A 10000-nucleotide genomic window follows, 5' to 3' on the forward strand; every position below is an offset into this window, starting at 1 on the left:
TCAAAATCCATACCGCAAACTACTCTCGAAAGCAGACAATCACAACACAAATTAACTAAAAATATACATATCGACAAACAGCTATTCTCTTGAAACAAGTATTGATGAATTTCCTACATACTCAAGCACAGATTTTCTAAAAGGTGGGAAAAATCATTTACCTAATATAAGGAGAGTAGGCCAACAAGCAATGCCAAGCTGAGTCCACATCTTTGCTTCGGCATCGTTCACCACAGGATGATGAATGTGGTACCTCTCAATGGCTGCCAAGATATTTGCTGATACACGTTCATTCTCACCTTTGGGATGGATATGGACTCTAACCCAAAAACAAAATAGGGAAAATCTGTATTTCACATAAAAGACTCAAAATTTTCAAAGCATTATTACTAATTTACAGTAGCCATACTTATCCTTAATTTGCATAAGGTTATTGCCTAAATACTCTTTCATTAATAATATTAAAATAAGACCATGGACTTCTCATAATTTTACCATCATGTATTCTATAACAAATACAATGTTTTTTTTATGATGCAAATCTTCAATTTCTATGTCAACAATACCATCTCCCCACCCAACAAACTTGATGGATCTACAGAAAACCTGGGTATTGGAAATTGGGGGAAACATTCTATATAATCCACATTTGATTTCTGCCTTACACAAAAATGTCAACTAAATTATTTTGCTAAAGTTTACTCAACCACATGGCATACTGTGTGCACATCAAAGTTGCCTCAACACTACAGCAGGGCAACCAACATCCTCCACATATAATCAGAATGGAAGGATTTTATGAATTTTCATTAAACTTCTTATGGGCGCATCACTAATGCAAGGGCAGGTGACATGATGTAGCGAGCGTGAGCGCTGAAAGGCGCGAATGAGCGGAGTGGAATGAGTGAGTGAGTGATGGTGAGCGATGGTGGAAAGGGCGAGCAAGTGTTGATGCGAAGGTGAGTGAAGGTGAAGAGGGATGGCGATGAGCGAGGTGAGCTGAGTGAGTGAGTGAAGATGAGTGAGTATATTTATAAAGTATATCTATATATATGCTTGAGCATATATATATATATATATATATACATATATATATATATATATATATATATATATATATATATATATATATATATATATATATATACATATATATATATCATACATATATATATATATTAATATATATATATATATATATATGTATATATATATATACATATATATATATATATATATATATATATACATATATATATATATATATATATATATATATATATATATATATATTTTTTTTTTTTTTTTTTTTTACACCAGCATTTATATAAATATAATTAACTAGCATTAAACTGTTTAGTATATAAAGCAGCTAGACTACTTTAACTACATAGTTTTTACTACAATACATAAAGCCTTTCAATATAGCAAAAATTCAAATTTCAAATGTTCAAATTTAGTAGCTACACACAATAAAGAAAAAAAATGATACATTGCTAACTTTTAGAGACGAAGAAACATAATGTATTCTTACCACAAGAACCTCCCCTTGCTCTGGAGGATGCTGTTCTTCTAGGGCCTCAAGATCAGGCAAAATGTGCATGCAGTTAATACAGCAGTATGTAAAAAAGTCAAGCACAGATATGCGGCCTTTGAGGTCCTGTGCATGTGTCAGAGCTCTTGATACGTTGAACCATTCCAATCCTGAAAGAAAATGAAAAAAATTATTATATTTTTCTTGGCCAAGTTATTAGAATTGATATGAAAATTATAGTTGCATATGACAAGAGTAAATGAAATATGAAATATGAAATATCATTAAGGATAAGAAAACCCCCCCACATATTTGACAAATCCATTATTTATACATCTACTTTCTCTCTCTCTCTCGATTCTCTCTCTTTCTTTCTTTTTCTTTCTCTCTCTCTCTCCATATAAGAAAGCCTTTTTGCATATTATGTCATGGAAAAGAAATGATCTAAGATAGAATTTAAAAAATAAAATAAAGGGGAAAAAAATGAAAACAATAAATTTCATATGGAATGACTTCATTTGTAATTCTTTACAGTACAGACGCACTTGCCAGAAACTAAGTCCCCAAATCCACGTCACAAACCCTATGAAACAATCTATATTGCCGTGGCTGGGCGCGCCATTTGGGTACTGCCTGAGAGGAGGGTTGATACCCCCCTGACACTCTTCAGGAAACATTGTCTTCACTTTGGTATCCTTCACAAGATAGAGCTGAAATTCAGGAGCACTGGGTGGACTTAGGCTGTGAGCACAACTTTCCATGATAATTTTCTTTTAATTTGTAGCATTACCATTTGTGTCTGTAGCGTTATACTTGTACTGACAACTAAAACTTTTTGTCATCTACAGGAATATCATCCCTAGCTTAGTGTGTCCGTACTGTAAAGATTTACCTTCTATATCAACTACAAGAATATGCACATCTACCCTATAGCTATGCCCTAGATTTACTAGTATTTGGAAATTTATGCCTCAAAAAGCAAGGATACAATATCGACCGACTAAAGTTCTTCATTAAAAATATTGTGCTAGTATTGGAATTTCTTAAACATGATGAAAACCATAAATGAATATACTACTGGGCAAGTAATATTCTGAAATTGTGAACTGGCAACCTGTCTGGATGACAGCCAGTCATCCACGGTTTTCAATTTCAGCTTGTAAAGATCTCTAATATGAATATGGAATCTATTGCTCTTAGATTTTTTTTAGGGTATAATTTAGTTTCACATATCATATGGTACAAGGTAATCTGTGCCAGTAACTGGACAGAATAACAAAAAAAAATTATACTTTTAATCTATGGTACTTAATTTACAAGTTGATAAAAAGAAAGGTGTGCAACATATACTTTGTTTCCATTTTCATAATGACTGCAATAAGAGGGAAAAACCAATGACACTGTTATAAAGAAATGGCAAAACACTCAAAGATACATGAAATAATCTGCGCAGGGAATGACTAGTGCCTGAAATTAAGATAACAGGTTGCAACAAAGAATGCACAGAGCAATGGCAATAGGGTTGGGGTGCCAGGGCAGAGTTCCTAATAGGGATATACATAGGCTGAGGGAGGCTTTGGGTGTGGTGCCCCTTAGTTAAGGTTTTTGGTTTATATGGCAATATTTGTGGGTTCCCAGGAGTGGCTGGAGTAAAAGGGACTTACTCTGAAACGGGTGCTGTCACTCTGTAAACAGTTACTAATACTTACATTTACATCATTTGCAATGGAAAACGACTAGATTCATGCATATTACACCATGATTAACAGAAACAGGATATAAACTGTAATGTGGGATGGCTGTATGACACCAAACAAAAATTGCCTTACTTACAATCTAAATCTACTTGCAAAATTATCTTTAAAAAAAAAACACACCGTAACATTTTTAATCCTAATTCATAATTTAGGATTAAAAATGTTACAGTGTGTTTTTTAAAGATAATTTTGCAAAACAGATTTTGATTGTAAGTAAGGCAATTTTTGTTTGATTAATCTGTGTCCATATTACAGTTCTTATCCTGTTTCTGTTAATCGTGGTGTATATGCATGGATCTAGTCGTTTTCAGTAAATGATGTAAATGTAGAGTATTAGTAACTGTTTACAGAGTGACAGCTTTCAGAAGTAGATCCCAACATAAACCAAGGTACAACTATTGACCTATGAACTCTGCCCCGGCACCCCAACCCTATTATACTCTATTAGGCTAACTGTCTCTGCAACCTAACATCTTCAGGCATAGTGGGATTATTTCATGTATCTTTGAGTGTTTAAATGCATTTCTTTATAACAATTGATGTTAGTTTTCCCTCTTATTGCAGTCATTATGAAATGGAAACAAAAGTATATGTTGCACTGCCCTCTTTTGTCAACTTGTAGGTAAAGTACCATAGATTAATAGTATAATTTTTTGTTATTCTGTCAGTGCAACAGATACGTTGTACGATATGTGAGCTAGAATAAAATCACAGAGCAATAGGTCCGTATTCTATTAGAGATCTTTACAAGCGAAATTGAGCCGTGGATGACTGGCTGTCATCCGAACAGGTGCCAGTTCACAATTTCAGAATATTACTTGCCCCCTATTAATATTATTTATGGTTTTCATCATGTTTAAGAAAAATTCCCAATACTAACACAATATTATTGAAAGAGAAACTTTAGTGGGTTATTATTATATCCTTGCGAGTGATTAAAAATTTCCAAATGCCTAGTAAATCTAGGGCATAGCTATAGAGGTAGATATTATATTCTTGTAGTTGATATAGAAGGTAAATCTTTACAGTACGGACACACTAAGCTAGGGATGATATTCCTGTAGATGACAAAAAGTTTTAGTTGTCAGTACAAGTATAACGCTACAGACACAAATGGTAATGCTACAAATAAAAGAAAATTATCATGGAAGGGTTCATCTCACGAATAAAAATTTGAATTTCAATATCTTAGGGAAGAAGTGCAAAGTGAACCTGCAATTGTTCCCGAGAAATTAATGGGGTTCCCCCCTTTTTGTAACTACATCAATATAGATTGTTTCATAGGAGTTTTGTGACGGGTTTTGGGTTGGTTTTCGTCTGGTACTGTAAGAATTACAAATGAAATCATTCCATATGAAGAATTTTATTGTTTCATTTTTTCCCCCCTTTTTTTATTTTTTAAAATTATCTTTTAAAGGATCATTTCTTTTCCATGACATAATATGCAAAAAGGCTTTCTTATATGGAGGGAGGAGAGAAAAGAAAAAAAGAGGAGATCGAGGAAAGTAGATGTATAAATAATGGATTTGTCAAATATGTGGGGGGGTTTTCTTATCCTTAATGATATTTCATATTTCATATTTCATTTACTCTTGTCATATGCAACTATAATTTTCATATCAATTCTAATAACTTGGCCAGGGAAAAATATAATAATTTTTCATTTTCTTTCAGAGGTTGGGAAAATGGGGTTCAGCGTATCAGAAACTCTGACACATGCAGGATTACTCCAAAAAGGGGGCCCACATATCTGTGCTTGATATTTTTATGTTATTAACTGCATGCCTGATCTTGAATGGAGAGATTTGGCGTCCTCCAGAAAAGGGGAGGTTCTTGTGGTAGAAAAACATTATGTTTCTGCGTCTCTAAAAAAGTTAACGAATCTTGTCATTTTTTCTTTATTGTGTGGTAGCTACAAATTTTTAAAATGTTTGAAATTTGAATTTGCCTGTTGAAAAGGCTTTATATATTGTAGTAAAAACTATGTAGTTAAATGTGAGTATCTCTTTGCTTTTTATACTAAATATAAGTGTTAATTAAATTTATATAAATGTAGTGTAAAAATATATATATATATATATATATATATATATATATATATATATATATATATATATATATATATATATATGTATATATATATATATATATATATATATATATATATATATATATATATATATGTATATATATATATATATATATATATATATATATATATATATATATATATATATATATATATATATATATATGTATATATATATATATATGTATATATATATATATATATATATATATATATATATGAATATACTTTATAGTCTCACTCACTCCTTTTCACTCCTCCTCTGCTCATCACTCCTCGCTCGCTCGCGCTCCGCTCCTCCGCCTCCCCTCCTTTCCTCTCCTCCCTCCCACTCATCTTTTTTCCCCCCATGCCCCCCCCCCCCCACCCCCCCCCACCCCACCCACCCAGCGCACGTGTGTGCACCCCAAAAGGAGGATTTAATAATATAATCCCACAGATTATATGTGGAGGATTTTCCCTTTTGTAGTGTTGAGGCAACCCCGATGTGCACACATTTATCCATGTGGTGAAATAAACTGTGAAATAATTGAATTGTTTGACACAATTTTAACAAAGGGCCCCGAAATCAAATGTGGATTATAATACAATTTCCCCCAATTTTTTGGTTTTTCTGTTTCCAGATTTGTGGGGGGGGAACATAAAAATTGAAGATTTGTAAAAAAATTTTATTATAATCACGATAAATGCAATGAAATTATGGTCACTTTGTTTTATTTAAATGAAAAATTATTTAGAGCATCTGCTACAAGTTGGATGGGCCATCTTTTTAAAGGTTTAACAGTCTTTTATGTGAGAGGCCAAGGATTTTGGGATTTTGTTTTGGGGGGGTTTGGAGTCCATTTCACGCAAAATTTGAATGAGAATAATTATCATGAAATAATATCTTGAAAAAACCGTGAGGGTACCCACATTCATCATCCTGTGGTGAACGATGCGAGTAAGAATTTCTTTGGCGTTGCTGTTTGGCCTATATTATATTAGGTAGATACCCGCCTTTAGAAAATCTGTGTTATTGTAGGAAATTAAATCTATTACTTGTTTCAGAGAATAACTTTGTTTTGTGCGTGTGTGCCAATTTGTGTTGTGATTATCATTCAAAAATGAACTACCAGTATGATTTTAATTTGTCCATATATATTAGACTAATAGAAAATCTAGCTGAGTATTTTTTCTATTAGCTTGGTTTTATGCAGAGGTAAAATGTGCTTTCCAGATCCCAATGGCCATCCAATGTTTATACTTGGGAGGGGAAAATTTGAAAGAATTTGTCTCAGTTGTATGTTGACTGTATGGTGGAATATTTCTCCAGCAATGGGTATGATATGTGCTTTGCTGTTGTGCATTTCATGATCAGGAAGTATTTTTGTTGCTCAATAATGAATTTTGTGTAAGATTTGGATTTTAACGCTGTACACGATTTAGATGCAGGTCTTTTGAGTAATTGTTAAAACAAATATAAAGTGAATCTATACATCTTTTAAAAAAGGGATAATCAACTATCGAGTTTTAGTGGAGAGGAAAATCATGGTGTCTTCGCATATTTTGGGAAAAATACAAATTTCCCACGTAAACTACAAAGAAAAAAATGTATTGATTGTATTTGCTTTATATTTCATCATTTTTAAAGTTAAAAGTTGATTTTTTGGAGTTTATCCCAAATATACAATTCCCATAATCATTTTGCAGCAACTGGTTCTGTGTTTAGCTTTACCCAGAAAAAGTACGAACATTCCCGATGAACTGTTGTGTTACTGGGCATAACAGAATTTTTGCGACAGATAAGATTAGGTAATGTAAGTATGAATTACTTATTTTTAGTATGATAAGATTATTTTATTTATTTTATTTATTTTTTTTATATCAGGCCGAAACTGAGAAAGGGCAGAGTGGACAATCCTATCTTTGACTGTTGTCTGTAAATGTCTTTGATCTCCTTTTGCTCTTTGATGAAATACTTTGCTTGTTGCAAATGAAATCCCAACAGAAGGAAAGGCCAAAAGTATCATCATCTGCCTGGGGAAAACCCCTACGAGAAGATTTATATTTTTCAAACGCAGCAATGGTCACTAGATTTACTGCTCATTCTTTTAGTAGAACAACCCTTTTGATAATTATTATTTAAATGATTGCTAATATTTTTCTAGTGAGCAAATTTAATAAATTTTGTAATCCAAAAGGCGGACTGCGTGACCAGTGTTGAGCCTACGATAGGATACCCTATAGCTCATTCCTTTGTTTCAATGAAAATTCGGGATTTTATGAAAATATGAATAAAAAGGAAAACAAATTTGTTTTCTTTTCTTCTTTTGCCGATTGACAAATGCTCGAAATTTAGGGTATTTATATAACTTGCTTTTTTAACAGCATTTCGATATTTCATTAATGTAAGAGAAAATTGTGATTCCAGCATTCTGGGTATGTGCTTACTTTTCATTGATTAATCTATATTAACCTTCATATATTGATTAAATTTTCTGAGGAAAATTTTAACCTGAGTCTAGCAAATGCGGATTATAAATTTTAAACCGCAATCTTGTGTTACTTCTATGTGATGTTGAAATGTTTTTTAGGCCTTGGAAGTCTTGTTTAATGACATTTTAAGCCAAAAAAAAATTATTATACAGAATAAAGTGTTTAAAATATGATATTAAATAGAATATATATATCTTTATTAATGAAGAATATTACGGGTTTCTTATAGTAGTCTGTTGAATTAGAAAGTAAATGTAAATGTCTTGCTGTTTATATACATTAGAACAAGTACAGTGGACCTGTTAAATGAGAAAGGTGATAAATATAGGTGATGTGTTATGATACATAAAATTGCAGATATGCAGAGAAAAGTTCGAGATAAATGGACTGTCTTACCGCCCAGAAAAAAAAATTCCGGCCCCGGTTTAAATTTTTTATTTTCATGACTGTTTACTAGTGTATTGTATATGATATTTAATGACTTTGGAGGTTATTATATATATGTTGATTTTTTTGTTTTAGATTTTGATAAATTACTTGCGAAAAAATTTGTGGGATCTGGAGAACAAGAGGATGGCAGATGGGAACAATTTTCGCCTGTGCAAACTCAACCTGGGGGGGGTTTTACCATTCTTCAAATGTTATATTTGTAGCTGATCCGGAAGACCATGCAATAAAAGGCAGGGTCTCTCTCTCTCTCTCTCTCTCTCTCTCTCTCTCTCTCTCTCTCTCTCTCTCTCTCTCTCTCTCTCTCTCTCTCTCTCTCTCTCTCTCTCTCTCTCTCTCTCTCTCTCTCTCTCTCTCTCTCTCTCTCTCTCTCTCTCTCTCTCTCTCTCTCTCTCTCTCTCTCTCTCTTTCTCTCTCTCTCTCTCTCTCTTTTCTCTCCCCTCTTTATCAATCTGTTTCCCCTCTTTCTCTCTGTCTCTCTCTGTCTCTCTCTCTCTCTCTCACTCTCACTCTCACTCTCACTCTCACTCTCACTCTCACTCTCACTCTTCTAATCCTATCCTCTCATTCACTCTCACTCTCCCTCTCACTCTCACTCTCCTCTCCCACTCTCTCTCTCTCTCTCTCTCTCTCTCTCTCTCTCTCTCTCTCTCTCTCCTCTCTCTCTCTCTCTCTCTCTCTCTCTCTCTCTCTCTCTCTCACTCACTCATTCATTCACTCACGCTCTCTCTCTCTCTCTCTCTCACTCACTCACTCACATACTCACTCTCTCTGTCTCTGTCTCTGTCTCTGTCTCTGTCTCTCTCTCTGTCTCTCTGTTTCTCTCTCTGTCTCTCTCTCTGTCTCTCTGTCTCTCTCTCTGTCTCTCTGTTTCTCTCTCTCTCTGTTTCTCTCTCTCTGTTTCTCTCTCTCTGTTTCTCTCTCTCTGTTTCTCTCTTTCTCTGTTTCTCTCTCTTTCTCTGTTTCTTTATCTCTTTCTCTTTTTCTCTGTTTCTCTCTCTGTTTCTCTCTCTCTGTTTCTCTCTCTCTGTTTCTCTCTCTCTGTTTCTCTCTCTTGTTTCTCTCTCTCTGTTTCTCTCTCTTGTTTCTCTCTCTCTGTTTTCTCTCTCTCTGTTTCTCTCTCTCTGTTTCTCTCTCTTGTTTCTCTCTCTCTGTTTCTCTCTCTCTGTTTTCTCTCTCTTGTTTCTCTCTCTCTGTTTCTCTCTCTGTGTTTCTCTCTCTCTGTTTCTCTCTCTCTGTTTCTCTCTCTCTGTTTCTCTCTCTGTGTTTCTCTCTCTCTGTTTCTCTCTGTTTCTCTCTCTCTCTCTCTCTCTCTCTCTCTCTCTCTCTCTCTCTCTCTCTCTCTCTCTCTCTCTCTCTCTCTCTCTCTCTCTCTCTCTCTCTCTCTCTCTCTCTCTCACTCACTCACTCACTCCCACTCCTCCTCCTCCTCCTCCTCTTTCACTCACTCACTCACTCACTCTCATTCTTTTTCTTTCTTTCTTGTGTATGGATGGTTTTGTTTGTTTTTGTCTATACATATTTTGGTTCCTTTTTACGAATGTAACTTTGTTTAGGGATGTAGTTTGAATGATGATGACACAGAATTGTCACTAGCATACTTACGGTAGAGTGAAAATGAAGCATTATAAAGAATGCATGGTTTTTGTTGATCTCTCCTTCATTTCTTATCACAAATTTTATTGAACTTTATTTGAC

The 10000-nt window shown here is 34.0% G+C and overlaps 2 protein-coding genes across 2 annotated transcripts in view; one reads left to right on the forward strand and one right to left on the reverse strand.

Annotated features, from left to right (window-relative positions):
* LOC113829010 (NHL repeat-containing protein 2) overlaps positions 1-3774 on the reverse strand; it is a 19588-nt gene extending 15814 nt beyond the window's left edge. Inside the window, 6 exon segments of the mRNA XM_070125494.1 lie at positions 162-320; positions 1534-1737; positions 2076-2244; positions 2649-2729; positions 3199-3270; positions 3763-3774. Coding sequence (XP_069981595.1) covers positions 162-320; positions 1534-1737; positions 2076-2244; positions 2649-2729; positions 3199-3270; positions 3763-3774 — 697 coding nt within the window.
* Positions 3775-4976: 1202 nt separating this feature from the next.
* Positions 4977-10000, forward strand: part of LOC138862694 (NHL repeat-containing protein 2-like) — a 15698-nt gene continuing 10674 nt past the window's right edge. Inside the window, exons 1-3 of the mRNA XM_070125507.1 lie at positions 4977-5043; positions 6562-6659; positions 7070-7138. Coding sequence (XP_069981608.1) covers positions 4977-5043; positions 6562-6659; positions 7070-7138 — 234 coding nt within the window. The remainder of the gene's footprint in view (positions 5044-6561; positions 6660-7069; positions 7139-10000) is intronic.

This window comes from Penaeus vannamei, chromosome 1, assembly GCF_042767895.1.
Source record: "Penaeus vannamei isolate JL-2024 chromosome 1, ASM4276789v1, whole genome shotgun sequence".
Lineage (NCBI taxonomy): Eukaryota > Metazoa > Arthropoda > Malacostraca > Decapoda > Penaeidae > Penaeus > Penaeus vannamei.